We start from the raw sequence: 22,287 nt of genomic DNA on the forward strand, positions 1-22,287 counted from the left end.
TCAGTTGATTTGTAATGAATCCAGAATGCATGACATTTTTGTTTTTTAAATTGCATTACAGAAAATAAAGAACTTCATCACAATATTCTAATTTTCTGAGACAGTCCTGTATATATATGAACACGAGACGCCGATGCATCCCCGGGTCTTTACGGCGAGGCGCTGTAATTTATCATGTTTGGAGGCGAGCTGCCTCGTCTACTTTAACTCCAGCTCGCCTCGTCCTGCATCGTCCGGAGCGACTCGGGCGCAACCGCAGCGATGCGTCCGTTGCCTTCGTCGGCAGGTCCGGTGTGTGTGTGTGTGTAGGCGGAGAGAGAGACGGAGGGAAAAGCGAGGGTGAGAAAAAAAGTGAGTCACGACCATTACTCACAACACAGCGTGTCTCGCGGCTGAATTACTTTCCTGCCTACTAAGTAAAATGCCGATGACAACACGGTGATGGATGTCGACGAGCGCCTTTTGCATTTCGTTACCGCGGCGCGAGTTCGTGGGGTTTGTGATTGTGTGATTTAAAAAAAATGTTTAGGTAATTCCCAGAAAGAGATATCCGGATGCGTGAGCAGCCGTCCGGATGAGTTAACACCGAGGCGAGCATCAAAGGCAGTCAGACCTTGAGGTTTGGTAATGTGTTGTTTGAGCTTCTGAAAACCACCAAGGTTGCTCTCCGGGTGATTATCTCTCTATCGCCTTCCATTCCTCTGTTATCATCGGTGGCACATCACAGATTTGGGTCAGGAGGAGGGAAGAAAAATGGAAGTCTCTTAATTCCCCGACTAAAAAGAGGGTGAAGTATTATTTCCACTACTTCCGTCAGATACCTCAAATATGTAGGCCAGAGGTAAAAAGTCGAGAGTTCAGAGGAGTCACAAGGCCTTCTGGGGTCAATAGCCTTTGTGTGGATTAGAACTTCTGGATGGGGGGCTAGAGGATCATCCCAATATGGCGTGATCTGCCTATGGATTGGAACATGAACTCTTGGAACATGAACGCCTCTTTTTCTGTCGTGTATATAACAGACGGCTGGAAACATTATCGGCAGACTTTCTCAATCCGCCGCCTGAGAGTCTCCAGACGTCCTAGGTGCCTGTTTGAGACCTGTACCTTTAAGAATAAACTGAATATTCTTATTACCTTCGCATTGAAAATGCCGGAGGGTTATGTTTTGATCGCCGTGTATTTATTTATTTATTTATATGCGTGTTATTCGCAAAACTCAAAAAGTATTGAACCGAATCGCATGCAATTTGGTGGGATGATTGTTTATTATCCGGGGACCAGTTGATTAGATTTTGGGATCGATCGGGTCAAAGGTCAAGGTCAAAGGTCATGAACAGGTCAAAATGTTCTTGAATCGCATGAAATTTGGTGGGATGATTGGTTATTATCCGGGGACCATTTGATTAGATTTTGGGATCAATCGGGTCAAAGGTCAAGGTCATGGAAAGGTCAAACTCTTTTTTTACCATAGCACGATACATTTTTGTCCAATTGGCATGCAACTAATGCCAAAATGTTCATAATTCAATGCCCAATCTTGTGATATGCGAAGGTATGCGCTCTACCGAGTGCCCATTCTAGTTAAGTGCTGTGATTCTCGGAGATTCTTCTTCATCATCAATTTCTTCAACGACCTCCGGTCCACGAGAAGACATGAGATGGGACAGTTGGTTTACTTGATAGAAATTGGACCACCATCAAGTCGGAGGACTGAGCAGTGAGTTGACTTCTTTAGAAACTTAAAGTTTTCCAATGGCCGTGAGTATTTCTTTATTTATTTGTAGTCTTGGGAGGTCTCGGAGGAGCTGGAATGAGTCTGTGTTCAACGGAGAGAGGAGATGGCGGAGCGTCTCCTTGAGATCATTTGCATAAACATAAAGGCTTTTTATGCAAATGTGACTTTGTCTCACTGTGTACTACCACACACTATTTACTACCGTTTCTATTTTTTAATATTAAAGCTACTTGCTCCCTTAACGGCCCCTTCCGGCCTGTGATTCTTTAGTCTCGGCTCACATACAGACCCTTTCCTCAGAAGCTCCATGCTCAATTATGTCTCATAAAACCAGATCCAGCAGGAGGCCCCCGGTGTTGATACAATTAATATATATATATATACAAAATAATTGTCACATGCTCCACCTGTCGAATAACCAACGTTGATTGGTCATCAACATAGAGCTGAACATTTATAATCTGTAATCTGTGTACAGACGATTTCATTGTCTCCGGTCGAGAACACCGGCGGATTTAAATTGTCCACCTACGGGCAAAGGTGTGTGTGTGGAGGTGTCAGATTGGCTGCTGCTGAGGCCAATCTGACACCCCCACACACCTCCACAGCTGCCACAAATGGATTCACACGAAAAAAGTAGAGCGATACTCATACTGTACCTCATCACACACCGCTCTCTATTCTTAACGGCCTCGAGTTTCCTTATTTTTATGTGGATAAAATGTTTTAATCCGGCAATCGGTCATTGGAACTAGTCGGACTACTCACGCTGAGGAGACCGGTGGTACGCATAAGCGGTTCTCCAACCGCCGACCCCACTGGACCACCTTCAGAAACATTGGCTTTAAAAAAATAATATGTATTTTACACTTAATTATCAAGCTGTGTCTCGACTGCAGTTTGAGGAAATGACTGCAGGGAGTTTGAAGCAAATGGTCGGCGGCAGTGGCGGTTCGTCCATAGGGGGCGCTAGTGCGCCGCCCCTCTTAAAATTTGGAGATGAAAAAAAAAGAAGAAGAAAAATAAATAAAAAAATCCTGTCAAAAAACATTATATGCCAAATCATTTAAATAGTAAATATACCGTGTTGACACGCTAAATGTGTGTGGGAGACCGGAAGCCCCTGTCAACAACCACTCAAGTTAATGTGAAAAAATATAATATATCGCCATTATCACGGAGAGAAGCCCCTCCCCTTTTTCGAGGCGCTGTTCTAACGTGTGTGTACGGCATCGATACAACATTTCAGTCGTTTTGGCAATGACCGGCTTCACATTGGCGGATGAAACCGGGAATCTTGGTGCGCACAAATGTGCGCACGCGATTGGATTATTCGGCAGATCAGAGACCCGTATGTTCCCTCAGCCCATAGAGCAGTGTTGCCAGGTCCGCGGTTTTCCTGCGGAATCGGGCCACTTTTGAAGTGTTGCGCGGGTTGAATTTGTTGTCCTTGGTTCGGGTAGACCTATTTTGCATGCAAATTACATGAATATCTTTAAATAAAAATCCATATTTTAAATGAAATAATTTATTCATACCCAAATCCTACCAAACTGACTCAAGATCAGCACGTACACACATTTTTATTTATGATAATATACTGTATAATAATTACACAAGGCCATTTTAGGACCTAGGTGAAATAACTTGAGGGAAAACTGCTTTTAATGCTGGCAAACTAAACATATGTTGTTACTTTGTAGATATTACAATACATTTGGCAATGATAGCAATGCTGTTGGACTTTAAAAGCAGTGTATATGGTTTGGCACGGGCATATTTTGAGTTCTGATATTGGGCTGGTTTTTGGGCTGGTTTTGATTGGCCATTGGGCTGGTTTTGTCACACAGACCTGGCAACCCTGCTCACAATGGTTTTATATTGCTGAGGGTGAGTTGAGTGAAAAACGATGTTGCACTATTTTGGCTATATTCTTTAATACAAATTAACCGTTTATGTTACATACAGTAATGGTCGCTAATACGATCACGGCGTCCAGCTGTCGTGTCATTTAGACCGTCAACATATACGTTTGGTGGCGGTCTCATTGAGCCACTTTGGCACCGTTTGTTTAGCTACATCCGTCGCCCGACGTATATTTTCCTTGTGTAAATTGTGTTTTGCGTGTCTAGGAAGTGGAAGTGCAGAGACAGATCAGAAGGCAAATGTGTGTGTTCTGTTGTCTTCTGCAGGTATGTGTTTCCCTTTTGTTCAAAGTTAGAATTTTCTCTGTTTCTGCTGAAATGACTCTAGCTCATGTAGTTATTTATTTTGTCCATTAGGGTCTCTGTTTTCCCTTGTATGTTACATGTCATGGTTTATGATGAGAATTGTTATTATTTAGATTTAATGTGGTCCTGTCTTCCATGGACAATGGTTTTATTTTGCTGAGGGAAGTGGAAGTGCAGAGACAGATCAGAAGGCAAATGTGTGTGTTCTGTTGTCTTCTGCAGAATAAATAAGTGCTGGGAAAATCCACCATCTGAGCCGACTTCTTCCATGCCCGTTCCACATCTGTTACATCTGCTCTGAACCTCTTTCATGTGAGGGTGAAACTCTTTTATTTTGCAAACCTCTAAAACCCAACCCAATGTTTCTTAAAGAATTCTGCTCTGAACCTCTCATGCCCAAAGTTACAGTGTGTTGATAGTTGTTATTGGACAGTGTTGAGCACGCTGTGTTCTTGAAATAAAGCTTTGTTTTTTACAATATTCTACTCAAAACCTCTTTTCTTCTCATTGTTGAGTGCTATTTAAACCGCGTCGCCGAACTGCGCCCCCCCAAAAAAAAATTTCACCAGCCGCCACTGGTCGGCGGACAAAGCGACATCGCCGAACAGGTGAGGAGAAACACAGGCTCAGGGTTCAATTCTGTTTCCATGGAGACGGAGAGAAACAAAAAATGGAACTAGAGTACTCGGTTTACGTGAGACACACAAACAGCCGACATTCCTCCGGTGTTTCTTTAGTTTCATCTCATTTCCACAAACTCACCCGAAAACTTTATTGCAAAAAAAACACAATACGCAACAGAATAGGTTTTGAACAGTCTGGGAACGTATATTTTAAGAGACACTCTATAGCCAGTGGAGCCACACATTTTTTTTCATGACTTTTAGTGTAGAACACAAACAACACCACAGTGCATGGACAGTGTGTAGTCACGGAGAGACTCACAAGGAGAGACTGCTTCAGCTGGAGCGGAATCGGGTTAAAGGAGTAAAAAATATATGAATGGAGAGAAGCCAAGATGTGTGGCTGAGAGAGAGAGAGAGAGAGAGAGAGAGAGAGAGAGAGTGTAACCCCTTAATTTGACTTGTTCTCAGTGATATTTAAATATCTTGCGTTCAAATCATTTTCCATCCGTGTGAACCTGTAGTTTTGAGCTCCGGTGACTCACGGCAGTCCGCCAACGACTCCTTAAGGATAAACCGGTTTCCTCTCACTGCCTTCCAACCATGACCCATATCGACCGGTAGCTTTGGTTTCGTTGCGTCGAGGCAAACAGAACTTCTGGATGTAAAACTGGCCCGCGTGACTTTACTGTGACGTCCGCGTCTCGTCTTCATAAACTAACCCGAGAGGAGGCGTTGCTTATGGGACCCGACATCCCGTCCCTCAAAATGACATCATGACCCCGTTACCTGGATACTATACAGACGCCGCCTTCCAGTAGCTCCTGAAGTGTAAATTATACCTGCAGGTTACACATACACACACTTGGAGTTACCTGGGCGGCCCTGGAGCCGGCGTCCCCCTCCCCCGGGCGGCGGCCTTGCCCCTCGCCGACGGCACCTTGGCGTCCTCCGAGCCGCCGTTCAGGTAGGTGAGCTCCTGCAGCTGGGCCTGTCTGATCTCATCGTTGTAATCCTGCACAAAGAGAGGCGAGCGCGTTCAGAAACACACACACACACACACACGCACGGCGGCAATGGAGGGCTCGCTTTCAATTACCCCGCATTAAATTCCCGTCCCTCCGTCTTCAGGGCTGCAGCCCCGGGAATATCTAATTAATGCACTTCTAGAGCGCCGCCCTGACGCTCCGGAGTCGGCGGACGAGAAGAAACCATTTCAGATCGCCGCCGTTAATAAAACGAGTTGCTTTCCCGCCACTAAATTAAAGTGCGTAATTAATGTGCGGACGGGTCTCAATCATAAAGAACAATGTGATTGCCACGTGTCCGCGCCGTCGATAAATATGTTTTATGGAGACGGTACGTGGGAGAGGGGGAGGGGCCTGCTGATAATTAACGGGGAGATGTAAATCATCATAGCTCCGAGTACCGGGGAGATCATCCATAACGAATGGAGGGAGAGTAAAGAAGCTCTGAGCTGCACACACACATCTTCAGCCGTGTGTGTGTGTGACCTACGGGGATCAGGAACTTCTTGATCTCCTCCAGGGCGTGGCCCATCCTGGCGTAGGCCTCGGCCGGCGGGGCGAACACCTCGATGAGGACGTGCAGGTCTTCGTTCAGGTGCTGGTACTTGGCCTCGGCGCTCTGCCGCAGCTCTTCTTCCTGATGGGGGAAAAAAAGAGGACAAAGTAAGTTTGAGGGAGCGAGCGTCACAGCCGGCGACATTCATCTTGTTTGTTGTTGTCGTCGTCGTCGTCGTATCTTGTCATGGATTTACTGCGGGGAGTTGTTCACAGGGTGAGGTCGGGTGGTGCACAACGATATTCATGTGTGTTCTTGGAAAGGAATATATTTGACACTCTGGTTCCTCCTCATGTAGCCGATGTCACGCCGACGCCCCGCCCTCCGTCGTCACGTCCGCTCGGCTGATCGCTTTCCTCTCATCTACGTGAAGCTAAGATAAATGATTATTATAAGTCGGGAGGCAAGAACGTATTTAATAGGGAGAAATTTAGTTATTTTTAACTCCATAAAAACAGTCTTAGTGTTGTAGAAGACGTGTTTACACGAGCTGTCAAGAGTCGTTAATGTAGCAAATTACTTAATTATCTACAACAGAAAAAGAGAATATATATGTATATGTGTGTATATATATAATATATCCATATATATATGTCTATACATATATATATGTGTATATATATACACATATATATATATGTGTTTATATATATATATATATACATATATATTCTTTTCTTTTTATATATGTATATATATATGTATATATATATGTGTATATGTATATATATGTATGTATATGTATATATATAGTAACTGTAAGTCTAAGGAAAAAGACAATAGTAGATGTCCTTTGAGTGCACAAAGTCCTCGTCAATAAGGATCATCACAAGGATTATTAAGTAATAATAAAGAGATAATAATCTTGAATGAGATGGTATCCATGCAAACCGACTCCACTACGACTGTCATTTCCCTCGCCAAAGACATTTGGGGGGGAAGTGTAAATGTGTGCGGTTGGTGTATCTGGGGTTGACCCCTCTGACCTCTGACCTTTCCCTTCTCTGCACCAACGATGTCATTCCATCAGTGGAATGTCTGAGGAGTGACGCTGATCCAGTCGCTCACGTCCCTCGGGGGATGAACCCTAATGGCTTTGGTTAACCCCTGACCTCCATCTCAAACCAATCCTGTCTCGGTCTGACATGTTGGGAACGTCCCCGCAATGACACAAGTCACCACTAGGGGCGCCGGGGGTCATACCGACGTGCCGGAACAGCCACGACGAGGTACTGCCGTCTGACGTGGAGAGCATGCTGGGAGGAAACATCGTCTCCTTGGACCCTTCCTTCTTCCTTCCTTCCTTATTTCTTTCTTCCTTGCTTCTTTCTTTCTTCCTTATTTCTTTATGCCTTGTGTGTTTCCTTCTTTCCTTTCTTCCTTTCTTCTTCCTTTCTCCTTCCTTATTTATTCATCCCTTGTTTGTTTCTTTCTTTCTATTCTTTCTTTCTCCTTCCTTATTTCTTTATGCCTTGTTTGTTTCGTTATTTCCTTTCTTCCTTCCTTCCTCATTTCTTTCGATAAGAGATGTCCAACAAGGGAGATCTAGACGGCCTTGTTTCTTCCTTCCTTCCTTTTTTCTTTCTATCTTCTTTCCTTCCTTTGCCTTCCTTTCTTTCTCCTTTCTTTCTACAAGAGATGTCCAACTTGTGACATCAAGACGGCCTTGTTCCTTCTTTCCTTCCTTCTTCTTTCATTCAGTCCTTTGCCTTCCTTCCTTATTTCTACAAGAGATGTCCAACATGGGACTTCTTTCTTTCTTCCTCTTTCCTTGCTTCTTTCTTTCTGCTTCCCTATTTCTTTCTACAAGAGATCTAGACAGCCTTGTTTTTTTCTTCCTTCTTCCTTGATATCATTTTCCTTCCTTCTTTGCTTTTTTCCTTATTTCTTTCAACATCTAGACAGCCTCCTTCCTTCCTTCCTCTTTCCTTGCTTCTTTCTTCCGTCCTTCCTCTTTCCTTGCTTCTTTCTTCCTTCCTTCCTCTTTCCTTGCTTCTTTCTTCCTTCCTTCCTCTTTCCTTGCTTCTTTCTTCCTTCCTCTTTCCTTGCATCTTTCTTCCTTCCTTCCTCTTTCCTTGCTTCTTTCTTTCTGCTTCCCTATTTCTTTCTACAAGAGATCTAGACAGCCTCCTTCCTTCCTTCCTCTTTCCTTGCTTCTTTCTTCCGTCCTTCCTCTTTCCTTGTTTCTTTCTTCCTTCCTTCCTCTTTCCTTGCTTCTTTCTTCCTTCCTCTTTCCTTGCATCTTTCTTCCTTCCTTCCTCTTTCCTTGCTTCTTTCTTTCTGCTTCCCTATTTCTTTCTACAAGAGATCTAGACAGCCTTGTTTTTTTCTTCCTTCTTCCTTGATATCTTTCTTCCTTCCTTCTTCGCTTTTGTCCTTATTTCTTTCAACATCTAGACGGCCTCCTTCCTTCCTTCCTTCCTTCTACGGAGGACACCTTGTTTCCTCCACCCATCCGTCTGCGTCCATTTCAAATGACGGTCTTGGCGGCGGTGGAATGCCAGGATGTGGACCGGCCTGCCGGGTCGGACGTGTTGTGGCCGTCGGAGCCAATAAAGTCTGTTCAGCCAACTGCTGCTGCAGACGCCTTCATCTTCATCGCCTCGCTGCAAACGGCTCAAACCGAGTCGCAGACTGAAGATCGACTTCTTCTGTGTGTCGACGGAATGCGGTTGCATGCTAAACGATCTGTAGAGATGTATTTGTTCCTCGAAGTGAAAGTAGAGCATGCGCTCCCTGACTTTTAATTCATCGTTCAACAGAAGAGGACGGTCTGCGCGGCCCGACAGAAGCAGGCCAGCGCCGTCTTCTTGAACGGTCGAGAAATAGGACGAAAAGCCCCAAACGTCTCCCGCCGCATCCCACAACACGTGTTGGCGTCCCAGTTTCTTTTGGGTTTTTTTCAAACACGAAAAAAGAAAAGTGTTCTCCGGGGCCTTCGACTCAAAAGGCTTCCGCTTCCTGTTCCTCTCCTCCCGATGCGAGCCTCAGTGTCTCTGATGTAACCCAATTATAAATAACCTTCTTTTAAGAGGGCCTGTGGTATGCTAATGAGATGTTAATTCCCACCCGCCCACGCCCACGAATCTGCTTCACGAAGCAGAGGGGCTACCGGTGTGTGTTTGTGTGTGTGTGGGGGGGGGGGGGGACCTCGCTCCCTCTCATGAGCTCAAGAGAAACACTCCATCCTTCCATCCATGAGGTCTTTTCGACGTCTCTATGCAACCCGTCTGTGTGTGCGACCACGTCGTTTGCATATGTGATATTATCGCGGCCGAGGACTCCCCCCCCCCCCCCCCCCCCCCCAGAGTCCTGGAGCAGTGAGGCAGCCCACAGTGGGAGATTACAGGCGTCTGGTTTTTGTTCTTCTTTTCCATATCTGCTGGAGGAATCTTCCTCCCACTTTATTCTTATTCCTGCAAAACATTTGTGTGGGGAAAAAAAAACCCCGTTCGCCCCAGAAACAGACGGACCGCACAGACACACACACACAGACACAGACACAGACACACACACACACACACAGACACACACACACAGCTGGGTTCATTTTCTTTCATAGATTTTTTTCTTGTGCGGGACTTCTTACACGTACAGAGCGGTCCTGTCAGCTCGCAATTAAACCCCCGAAAATGAAAGCGGGCCTAGGCTTCCCGGGGAGGAGAGCGGACGAGGTCATCACGGCGCTAACGAGGAGGCGGTGTCGTCGGCGCGGTAACGGCGCTGCCTTTAAATGGTCTGGACAATCTGAACGTCGTTTCATCCTCAGACGTGTCCACAGCGGCGGGATTTGTAGCGCCGTCTCTCCGGGGGTCACCTGGCGCTTCCACGGCTTTTAGTTTCACCGTGACTCTAAAAGGAAGTCTCAAAAAGGAGATCCCTCTTTCTGCCCCCCCCATGAACTCCACGAGGAATTTCAAGTGCTAAGCAATTAATATGATGACACACACACCACGCTCCGCAAAGTCAGCAACCGGCTGAAGATGAAGCGGAGGCGGAGTAGCGGAGGTGCAGAAGAGGAAGTCCATCGACAGGAAGCCGTCAGTCGTAAATCCAGCGTCGGGCCGCCGAGGTCGGCACATCTCCGTGACGGATCCGTTTCTCCGGGGTTCTCCAGAGGAGTCGGACCGGCGGAAAACGACACGGTAATCAGAAACAAGGTCCCGTACGACGCGGCCGGGTCCGGAGGAGTGGGATCATCCTCCGGCGCTTATTAAAAGAGCCGCCGGCGGGACACATTTATATCCGTTTATTTGTTTTTATGTGCAGACGTGATCGTGGATGATGGAAGTCGTGAAGCCGGATTGTCTTCTTCTTCTTTTATTTTTGCCATAAAGTTTCCGTTTATGTTCAAATCGTTGCGATGCCATGTTTTATTACGTCTGTGCATGAAAACAAAGACATAAATTTAGATTTCTCGTCATTTGCGTCTCTTTGTTCACTGGGAGATGGAGCGAGGCTTCGGGTGCGGTGGCTGATCTCGGAGATCTTCCCCATTCCCATAAACTTTTGAATGTTGTTTTTCAAAGCTGAACGTGACCCACGAGCTGCCAATCAAACGGCAGCAGGGCCATCTGTCTACGGCTTTACATTAGACTATTTAAATTTACAATGAGGCAAAAGTAGAGAAACTAAAGTTAAAGTGAAGAGCGCAGAAAACTAAATGAACGTTTTTTTTTTTTTTTACGTACATGTTCTGAAACAATTGGATTAGTAATGACGTAACACGTAATATACAAAAGCTGCACATCGGAACACTCCAACACAAAAACTGAAAATCACATTTAGGAAAACAAATGCAACAATAAGTTGGATAAAGTAACATGTGAGTATGTTTCTACAACAGTAAAATGAATATTAGACATAATGAAATTGCTTTTTTTAAACAGTTTTCATGATTTTAAGTGAATTAATGAAGAACCTGAAAAGTTAAGAAACTCTTTTTACTGGACCTCTAACATGAAAAAAGTTATCTTTCTAAACAGAAAACAAACAGAAAAAGGAGACTAACAGCAGCATGATGTGGAGGTAAGAGAGTGGAAGGAGCAAGGGGAGCAGGTGGGTGGGGGGCGTTACCTTTTCTTTGTCTCTCATGGATCCTTTCCCGAGAATCGACATCTTGGTGAGCGTGTCCTCCTGTAGCCGCTTTAACGAGTTCCCGCGCGGCCCGAGGAGTTTGCCCACAAAGTTAAACTGCGAGAGAGAGGGAGGGAGGGAGAGGGAGAGAGAGAGAGAGAGGGGGGTCAGAATCGCTGTCTTTCCAGATGAAAATAAACTTCTGGAGCTAACGGAACATTATCAGCAGCTTCCGTGACACGGAATACACCGGGTCACGTTCTCCGTGTCTTTCTGGTTCCACGGTGCCGGACGTTTAAGCGTTAGCATATCATTCATTAAATGTACTCAAGTATGTACAGTGGAGGACTATGGAGGACTTAAAATGACTTAAGTATAAATAAATAAATGCATGAATAAATATAGGAATAAATAAATAAATGCTTAAATAAATGTATAAATGAATAAATACAGCAATAAATAAATAAATGCTTAAAGAAATGTATAAATGAATAAATACAGGAATAAATAAATGCTTAAATAAATGTATAAATCAATAAATACAGCAATGAATAAATGCTTAAATAAATGTATAAATAAATAAATACAGGAATAAATAAATAAATGCTTAAATAAATTGAGTCAGAGGTTCTTCTTTGCGTATATATCATTTCTTTTGATGTCATTTCCATAATTACGGCTGTATGAAGAAATGTAAATGTGATGCAAATTGCTGTATTTTTGTTAAACACATCCTACGAACACTTTTTGTCCACGTTAGCGGAGACCTGACTCTTATGCATCGTGTTATTCATATGAGTAATAATCGTGTTTTTCCACTTCAGGTTTCAGTAATGAGACTTCTTGGACCGCAGCGAGGCTCCAACTTGTAATGGACGAATAAAACAGTTTATGAAGAGAATAATAGAAATACACGACTGTCGACTGCGTCGGTTCAAGTGCACCTCTGGGGAAATATAGACTAAGTAAAAGCATTGATTAAATGCCCCCCCGACAGCCTCCACTAATGAGGTGGAGACGTCTGCACCTGAAGAAAACCTCCGCCGCTCCAACGGCGTGATTACGGGGACGCCATGGCAACCACTGAGCGAGAAGAACTCCTCTCTTCCCCTCGCCATGTTGGCAGATGGACACTTTTTTTATGTGACTGGGGTGAGGAGATAATAATCTACATCCCCCCGTCCCCAGTAGAAATGATGCCCGTGCAAAGTGTTGTAATTTAGAGTCTACGGCATGTGCAATATATTATTCAACAATATGCATCCAGCCGATGTTTATTAGACAGATGGCAGTCGAGGCATGATGGGAAGCATACGGGACAACATGCTGCAACGTTTACTGTCCAGATGTTGCGGTTCGTGGACTATAAGCTTTGACCCCCCTAGGCCACCAGGGCTGCCCCCCCCCACCCCATTCAACCATAAATAACTCATTACAAATATCCCAAATACTCACAGTCCTAGTCCCAGATTATTAAGTACTCACATACCCCCTTTCCCCCAAAAATGGTCAGATGCTAAAATATCCTGAGTTTTTAGCACTCTTGGTCCAAATGTGATAGATTTCCCACAATGCAACAGTTATCTAAGTGATCTCAGACTTGCTGCAGCTCCATCCAGAGAAACATAAGACATTTTACAGGCAGAGAACAACTCTGCACGACTAGTTTAATTCCTTTATTTTACGTGTTAAATATTTTTTAGCAATTAATCCTGTGTGTTTAAAAAAAAAAAAAACTTTTTATGAAATCAGAACTTTTCTGATAAATCCGTTGAACGGCATGTTCTGGAATGTTTGAATATCAATGTGCCTCATTATCATAATGCGCCGTGTTCGAGCCCACGTTCAAACCCCAGCGCCGCCGGCTGCGTCTCCGTCTATCGAAGGCTTCACATTACTTCACAAGGTCAACCATAAAAACCAAAAAAAACAAATGTTATGCATTACTGTGTGTGCATTACTGTGTGTGCAGACGCCCGTCAAAAGTCCTGCATCCTTAAACGCAATTCTACCGTTAGCCGGAGACGAAACAGGAGAGCAACGCTTTTCTCCCGGTCTCCATGTTTTCTTTTTTTACCCGTGAGTTATACAGCTGTCGCCCTCGACTATCGAGGTCATCAATTTGCTGACAGGAGGCAGAAACAGCCAGTTTGGGTTCTCAGCCTCGCCTCTATCTCTTTGCAAAGTGTCCAGAACCCGAGAGCTCGTTGGGACCCGGTGAGAGGTCTGAGAGACTCTAATGCCGTATGAGTGACTGTTGGTTTTCCTTCTGGCCCGGGCTGAACTCCAGCAGCTCTTTTATGATATGATATATATGATATGATATTCCTTTATTCGTCCCACAGTGGGGACATTTCTAAAATCACAGCAATTTAAGCAAATTAATAATTACCCCCGAATCCCGTGGCCGGATGAGGTCTTACAGGGGATCCTTCCCGCCTCTTATTAAAGAGCCTTGTCCCGCAGTGCTAATTCCCCACAAAATTTAGCCTATAACCTTGAAGGAATGAATATGCACATGCAGCTTGAAGATAACGTCCGTCCGGAAACATTTCAATGCCTCCCGCTCAAAATTCTCCCGCCGATTTAACTCCCGTGTGTATTTGAGCGGGACGCGAATTGTCGGGATATTCTTATTGTAAAGTTATCTGAGCAAACACGGCGGGCCTCTTGAGGTATTCCAATTTACAGACGGGTTTCATCGAAGGAGACGGTGAACGGAAACGTTTTGAATGTGCCGAGTTTAAAAAGCGATGTCCATCCATCATTTCCACCTGGGTAGAGCCTTTGGACACCGAGCCTTCTCCTGAGCGATGATTCGTAGGGGCGACGTCTCGCCGTGGGATCCGGCGCCATGTGCACGCGGTCCGTCCTTCTGGTGGGTGACCAACGGCGTCACACAGATGGATACAAATATAAATGCTTGAGCAAGTGAAAAAAAGCTGTTTTTTTAAAATCGAGATATCATTTGAAAGCTCACGGAACTTGATAGCTAACGGGCTAACGAGGGACGTCACAATGTCAGATTTTAAAGATCGTATGAAGGCTCGCGGAACTTTAAAGGTAGCTAACGGGGTAACGAGCTCAGCCACAGAAGATTTTCTAATTTAGATAATGAACAGAAAGATGTTTGTTTTATAACAAAGTTAACTACATCAAATTCTGTTATTTTGTGTACGTTAACATGTGGATACTCAAAAGTCCTTAAGGAAAAAAGCTGTTGTTTTTAAAGATCATATGAAGGCTCACGGAAATTTAAAGACAGCTAACGGGCTAATGAGGGACGTCACAACATGATATTTTAAAGATCGTATGAAGGCTCGCGGAACTTTAAAGGTAGCTAACGGGGTAACGAGCTAATACACTTTATAAATTCCACAGAAGATTTTCTAATATAGATAATCAACAGAAATATGTTGGTTTTATAACAAAGTTAACTACATCAAATTCCATTATTTTTTGTACGTAACATGTGGATACTCAAAAGCAGTTTTTTTAAAGATCATATGAAGGCTCACTTAAATGTTAAGATAGCTAATGACCTAACGAGGGACGTCACAATGTGATATTTTGAAATGTGAGCAAATGAGATTTGGAAATGTGTTTGAACCTTTTTAATATAGATAATAACATTATTAACTATATCCAATTAAACAAATTATGTAGCATGTGGCTACTCAAAATCCTTAATAATGATTGTGTCAGAATAGGCTACGCACATGTTTAGGATGGGGTTAAATGTAGGTTCCCGTTTGCATGATTATTGTAATATTTCTTTTTTTTTGTCTGATAGAAATCACGTCTGTATCCGGGGGTTTGCTAATGCTTTAGTCATCACAACGGATTGTGTGACTTACAATGAAACCTGCACCGGTACACGTCATTAAACTGTGTGTGAGAGGATTGTGCCGCCGCCTACAGCCACCGCAATAAAAGCCGGTGTTGTGTTTGTTGCCCTCGTACAAAAAACGACTGACAAAATAGACGAAGAAAAAAAAGACGGATCCTTTATCCAGCTGAAAGAAAAAATAAAGTCATGCGGATGAAAGGAAAGAGAGCCGACACAAGGAGAGAGAAAGGACGTATGATTGATCGCCCTAAACATGAACATCTCAGATCTTTTCATCATTTGCTGAATGGAATGCTGAGAGAGAGAGAGAAAGAGAGAGAGAGACAGAGAGAAAGAGAGCAGAGGGATTGTGCTGATGACAGCAGGACGGGGAGCTACAGCAGAAGGATAAATCACGGCTCCCAGCACAGAGAGAAAAGCTCTCAGTCTGAACTGGATACAAACCAGTGGGACTCCTTACGCCTCGCTAATGGCCCGCGGCGCCTTCTGCCAAAAAGGCGCTCGCTCTCCGAGGCCCCACGGATCAAAATGTACCGATGAGCGACGATAGCGTCCCCTTGTTCAGAAGGTTCTGGTATTAATAGTCGGGTACTGGGTAGGTGTGACTTCGGGATTTAAAATAAAATCGTATGTTCTCAATTTGTGTAAAATAGGAATAAAAAAGTGTTAAAAACAACGGGGCCCATATTCACCAAGATCTTCCCGATGTATTGTCCGAAATGTATTCATCATAAAGGTCAAAGGTCAGATGACCTTTTTGATTCCGTAACCGCATCCAAGTTCTGATGACGATGAATCCCTTTATTCTTCATGACTCGGAAAAACACGCGCCAGTCGATTCCGATTAGCGGGTAAACGCCACACCGACCTCCAAAAAAGGTCACCGGACCGCGGGGAGTTTACCATGAACTCGAGCCTAAAGAGGCTGGAGCTCCAGCTCGGAGACAAAAAAACAAGCATTTATGAGCCTGTTAATTATACATTTTAAAAGAACATGTTTGTAAAATCTTGAAAGTAATAACTTAACGAATAAAAAAACGCGCCGAAAAAGTATTTCTCAACAAAATGGCGGCTTCTCCAGTTGCGTTAGTGTCAGAATCAGCTTTATTGTGCGTTAGTGTGCGCTCAAAGTGTGCGTACTCCTTACCCTCAGACAAATCCAATTAAGAAAACATTGGAGATGTGTGAACGTTCAAAGTAAAAGCCCCACTATCAAAGTGCCCGGTACACGGAGCTACACCGTTACAGCACTTTAATCTCAGAAATGCGGAGAAAATATTCATCACCGTTGACTGTTAAAAAAATCCTTCGCTGAGGAGTCAACAGCCCGGAAACTCGACCGCGTGGTCGTCCTTGCCCGCTTCCCCTTTTGTTTCCCGCCTACGCCCGCTAAACGGCGATTTATAAAAATGTCTTCGATGCCAGGAGCCCCAAAAGGTGACGTTCGCAGCTCAGGAGGGAAAAACCCATTCGGAGTCAGACCGATCACTCTCGCCATTGCTGCCTGTCAGACGGAACAAATTGAATTTGTCTTCCTTCGGTGGCTTGTTGGGGCTCTAAACAGCGTATTAGTACTACTACTTATCAAAGCTGTCAAGGCAAATCTGTTTAGCTGTGAACCTCCGAGACTCGGAACAGGTTCCGGGTGACACGACGCACAAAACACACGCACACCACCTCACTCCGGTGATGAAAACCAAAGAGGGAACTTAGATCTGGTAAAAAAGGGACATTCCAAGTACTATAAGCCATATATTTGGTTATAGTAGTTGGACTGGTGCTGACTGAATACTGATATTGTCAGTAAATGGCAACAATAAGCTGACGTCTGAAGATCTTTTGCAATATATATTTATATAAAAATGTATATACACTACCGTTCAAAAGTTTGGGATCACCCAGACAATTTCGTGTTTTCCATGAAAACTCACACTTTTATTCATCAAATGAGTTGCAAAATGTATAGAAAATATAGTCAAGACATTGACAAGGTTAGAAATAATGATTTGTATTTGAAGTATTAATTTTTTTCTTCAAACTTTGCTTTCGTCAAAGAATGCTCATTTTGCAGCAATTACAGCATTGCAGACCTTTGGCATTCTAGCTGTTAATTTGTTGAGGTAATCTGTTGAAATGTCACCCCACGCTTCCTGAAGCACCGCCACAAGTTGGATTGGCTTGATGGGCACTTCTTGCGGACCATACGGTCAAGCTGCTCCCACAACAGCTCAATGGGGTTGAGATCTGGTGACTGTGCTGGCCACTCCATTACAGACAGCATACCAGCTGCCTGCTTCTTCCCTAAATAGTTCTTGCACAATGTGGAGGTGTGCTTTGGGTCATTGTCCTGTTGGAGGAGGAAATTGGCTCCAATCAAGCGCTTCCCACCGGGTATGGCATGGCGTTGCAAAATGGAGTGATAGCCTTCCTTATTTAAAATCCCTTTTACCTGGTACAAATCTCCCACTTTACCAGCACCAAAGCAGCCCCAGACCATCACATGACCTCCACCATGCTTGACAGATGGTGTCAGGCACTCTTCCAGCATCTTTTCACCTGTTCTGCGTCTCACAAATGTTCTTCTGTGTGATCCAAACACCTCAAACTTGGATTCATCTGTCCAGAACACCTTTTTCCAAGCTTCCTCTGTCCAATGCCTGTGTTATTTTGCCCATACCAATCTTTTCTTTTTATTGGCCAGTCTCAGATATGGCTTTTTCTTTGCCACTCTGCCTAGAAGGCCAGCATCCCGGAGTCGCCTCTTCACTGTCGACGTTGACACTGGCGTTTTGCGGGTACCATTTAAAGAAGCTGCCAGTTGAGGACCTGTGAGGCGTCTATTTCTCAAACTAGAGACTCTAATGTACTTGTCTTCTTGCTGAGTTGTGCACCAGGGCCTCCCACTTCTCTTTCTGCTCTGGTTAGAGCCCGTTTGTGCTGTTCTCTGAAGGGAGTAGTACACAACGCTGGAGGACATTTTCAGTTTCTTTGCAATTTCTCGCAATTTCTAAGACTAAGAATAGACTGGCGAATTTCACATGAAAGTTCATTTTTTCTGGCCATTTTGAGAGTCTTATCGAACCCACAAATGTGATGCTCCAGATAATCAACTAGCTCAAAGGAAGGCCAGTTTGACAGCTTCTCTCATCAGCAAAACAGTTTTCAGCTGTGCTAACATAATTGCACAAGGGTTTTCAAGGGTTTTCTAATCATCCATTAGTCTTCTAAGGCGATTAGCAAACACAATGTACCATTAGAACACTGGAGTGATAGTTGATGGAAATGGGCCTCTATACACCTATGGAGATATTTCATTAGAAACCAGACGTTTCCACCTAGAATAGTCATTTACCACATTAACAATGTATAGAGTGTATTTCTGATTGATTTAATGTTATCTTCATTGAAAAAAACAAAGCTTTTCTTTGAAAAATAAGGACATTTCTAAGTGATCCCAAACTTTTGAACGGTAGTGTATGTATGTATTTTAAATTTCTATACATACATATATTTTATATATATATTTGATTATTTGTATATATATATATATAAACACATATTTTTTATGTTCAATATTATGTATATATGTATACAGTATATATATTATTTTTAATGTACACATTTATATTTTTATATATATATATATGTATATAGCGACGTCAATGTGGTTGCTTTTGTTAAAACATTAAAATAAATAATTTTCACGATAATTTGTGGAACGTTTTATCTCACACAAGAAGATTTGTTTTGAGTGCAAATGAAAAAACGCGGAAAGATTTTTCAGCGACAATTATTTTAAATTAAGGAGCGTTGATAGAGGACGTGTTTATCACGAAGCTCAAACAGCCGTCTGTGAAGTTTTTAGAGCTATACGTGTTAAATTAATGTCTTGTCTCATTAATACACCCTTCATGTTAAACTGACAGGCCGACGGGGCATTATTTGGCAGTGCATGTCATTCACATTCTGGTGTTATTGTGGAGAAAAGCATGTTTTTTTGGAGGGGGGGGGGGGGGGGGCGGGGAATAAACCCAAATGCACCTCGGGCTCTGCTCAGTGTTCCCTCTGTCCACACGCTGCAGGTTACCGCTGTCCTTCCCCCCCTGGAGGGGCCCTCTCACTTCCACACCAACCTCCCAGCGGGTAATCCCCGTCATGCCGGTGAAGGCTCCCGGCGGCGGGCGAGCCTGAAGTGCTCTCGGAAAAACGTGGCTACAACGGCGTTATCGCTCAAAGTGGCTTCGCCGTGGAAAGTCATCGCAAAGCACGTGAATTATATGCACTCTCGCCCCACCACGAGCTATTGAGAAACAACAAGGGGGGGTCATAATAAATCCCATGCTCTCTCAAGAAAATAAAATGTACTGTGAGATAATTCCTGTACGAATCATACACTCATAAATATTCATTGACAAATTAATACACCGAGAAAGCGTCATTGACCAAGGTCAGTGCAATAGAGAGGTGTGTGTGTGCGAGGGGAATAGAGTGAGACGTATGTTCCTTTAACGCAATCTATCCGTGAAATGTTCTGGAACATTACCCGCGTGGGGTCCCGTTTGAACGGGAGCTGGGATTAATATTCAAGGAACCCTCGTACCGCCAGTCCTCCACCTCGAGAGTGGAAAAGGTTTGATTGAAAATGTTCCTGAACAGTGAAAAATCGCCCCACTGCCCCTATTGTGCCCGTTTTGCTGTCTCCATTATGCTTGTTTGTACTTCTGTTGGCCGTTGTAAATTAGTCTGCATATTTTGGCTTTTTATTGTTTAGTTTTAGATTATTTTCATGGTTTCCTGGAATAAACTTCCGGTTTGTTTGACTAAACACGTCTCTGGCCAAATACCAGAACTGAATCTGGGTCCTTAACACTTCTCAAACTACATATTGGGGTTGTTAAACTTATATTTCTTGGGGTGTAAGTCCCCAGATGGCGTTGTTGGTTCCCTTTCATTCCCCCCTCCCTTAAGGCCCCACGAAAAGGTTGTCCCGGTAAATTACCGGGAGCTGTGAGCGAAAGAGGCTTCACAGCGGTGATATTTTCGAAAGCCTGAAACTCTTCTTAAGAAGAGCAAGAAGTAACTTCCCTGATGTGGTTCTACCCCAGTTCTGTCAGCCGATGGTACGTCTACTGAACATAAAGCGGCAACTTGTAGAGGGATCTGCATCTAAACCCGGAGCTACTGTACTCGGGCTTCATTACCGATAAACATCACCATCCTGAAAGTCTCTAATGTGCGCTTGGCGTTCTCTGAGAAGTCTCCGGCGGTTGTACTTACTTTCGGAAACTGCTTGACTGGTATTAAGATTTTCTGGCCCAGTTTCATGTTCTTGTTGATGACGACGTCGATGAACTTCTCCTCGTCCTTGTCCTCGTCTTTCAGGAGCTTGTCCTCGTCTTTCTGGACCTTCTCAATCTCTGAAAGAGAAGGAAAGAGAAAACTTAACGAGTCACCGTTGACCGAGCAGCAACATGTAAATTTTTTGGGAATATCGCTCCACTTTCCACGAGAGAAATAAGAAGATCAAAGTAACGTTCTCTGATGTGTTGGATATAGAAGGCTTGCTTGTTTCCCCTGCTTCAAATATATCTGCTAACCGAGGCTGGCCATGTGCCGTACTTAAGTTAGAGCAAAAAACAAGAGATCGATTGATGAATTAATTGATTGATAAAAAATGAATTGCCATACATTTTGAAATAAATAATGTACCCAACATTTTTGGCTCAAACTTTAAATTGTATATAACTTGTTCTTGGACAAAACACTGAACAAATAAATGCAATAATTTAAAGAAAATAATCTGCAGATTAAAAAATGAAGTCTACAGCCCTATAAAAAATCACACTTTTAAGAAAGTAAGAAAACGGAGTTGGCTAAATATGAACCCGTTGTTTTAATATAAGTTTATAAAGGAAACAAAGGCTGTTAAATAAAGATATGTTATAACCTGCAACCAGTTAATGTTGGAAAAGACTTAGACGGCGAAAAGAATATTCATAACCGCTGTTGAAACATGTTCTTGAGTTTTGGTGTGCAGATTTGCTCGACCCTTTTAGGCGAAGTAAAAAAAGGATGCGAGATCTCTCCGGCATCGACCATTTAACCGCCTGGCTGGATCACCGTAATACTTTCCAATTGCCAGAAAATAATAATAATGGGAAGGCCTTTAGAGCACTCTGGCCTCCCAAAGTAGTGTTGGCTGTCACCGTTCGTCTGAGGGTGGATGCACACTTTGAGGTATTTTGGAGATGTAACCTTGAACGTCCAATCAGATGGATAACATCTGTGTTTCAGTGCCAGGAAAATGCTTTTGCAGAGAGAGGGAGGCCCGGCTGAGAGGTTACCACGGAGACTCGGAGCTAGAAGCCCGGCAGGGGAAAAGGTGACGCAGAGGGCGGACTTCCATCACGGATTTATTTGTGGCAACTCAAAAAAACGACTTTTGAGTAAAAAAAAGAAAAGAATTAAACCGGCGAGGTCGGGGATGCTTTTGCTTCACAGGTTACGTGTTAATAGGGGTTTTCCTTTAGATTGGTTCAGATTCAGGTGTGACGGGGAGATTTGAATCTGAAAACGTAACAAACGTGTTGACATGTTCAAACAACCCGGAGACGCCACATGCCCATTTTTCTTTTCTTTTTTTCAATTAAACTGGATCAGAAACGAGCTCGAGCGTATCGGCGCTGCAAAACTGGAAACTATATAGACGGCCGGTGATGATTCCTCAACAAAGCTCTGCAGGAGGAATGTAATTAAAACCTTTTGATACGAGTTTTAACGAGGATGAAAGAGGTATCGGGGAGATGGAGATATCTTTAAAGCTTCAAATTTGATCCCAAAGGGTGTGCAAGAGAGTGCACAACGTTCTGAGGAAAAGACAACATTAATATTAATGCATCGCCTAGCAACATGCAGAGACACAGTTTCCTTCCTTTGCACCAGGCGCCGTCCTCAGATTGTGACTGAGATTTGTGTTTCAACTGAAATCATCAACAAAAAAATCTTCTTTTAAAGCTCACAGAAACCTTTTTTTTTTCTTTGGCAGACTTGCCCACCAAGAAAATTTAGCATTTTCAAGTTCGAATCAAACCCACAACGGTGCGCGGCTATAATAAGCAGCCAAACTGCAGCTTCAATCGAGCTCAATATCTGAGATAAACTCAGGGACCGCACCGCTTTTCTAAAGAT

At 43.6% G+C, this 22,287-nt stretch overlaps 1 protein-coding gene across 1 annotated transcript in view; it reads right to left on the minus strand.

The window, feature by feature from the left end:
• The window catches only part of khdrbs3 (KH domain containing, RNA binding, signal transduction associated 3), a 95,723-nt gene that overhangs the window by 27,950 nt on the left and 45,486 nt on the right, over positions 1-22,287 (minus strand). The window contains exons 2-5 of the mRNA XM_056428663.1: positions 20,377-20,516; positions 11,250-11,366; positions 6,108-6,254; positions 5,465-5,604 (exon numbers count right to left, since the gene is read on the minus strand). Coding sequence (XP_056284638.1) covers positions 5,465-5,604; positions 6,108-6,254; positions 11,250-11,366; positions 20,377-20,516 — 544 coding nt within the window. The remainder of the gene's footprint in view (positions 1-5,464; positions 5,605-6,107; positions 6,255-11,249; positions 11,367-20,376; positions 20,517-22,287) is intronic.

Source organism: Pseudoliparis swirei, chromosome 1, assembly GCF_029220125.1.
Source record: "Pseudoliparis swirei isolate HS2019 ecotype Mariana Trench chromosome 1, NWPU_hadal_v1, whole genome shotgun sequence".
Taxonomy (NCBI): Eukaryota; Metazoa; Chordata; class Actinopteri; order Perciformes; family Liparidae; genus Pseudoliparis; species Pseudoliparis swirei.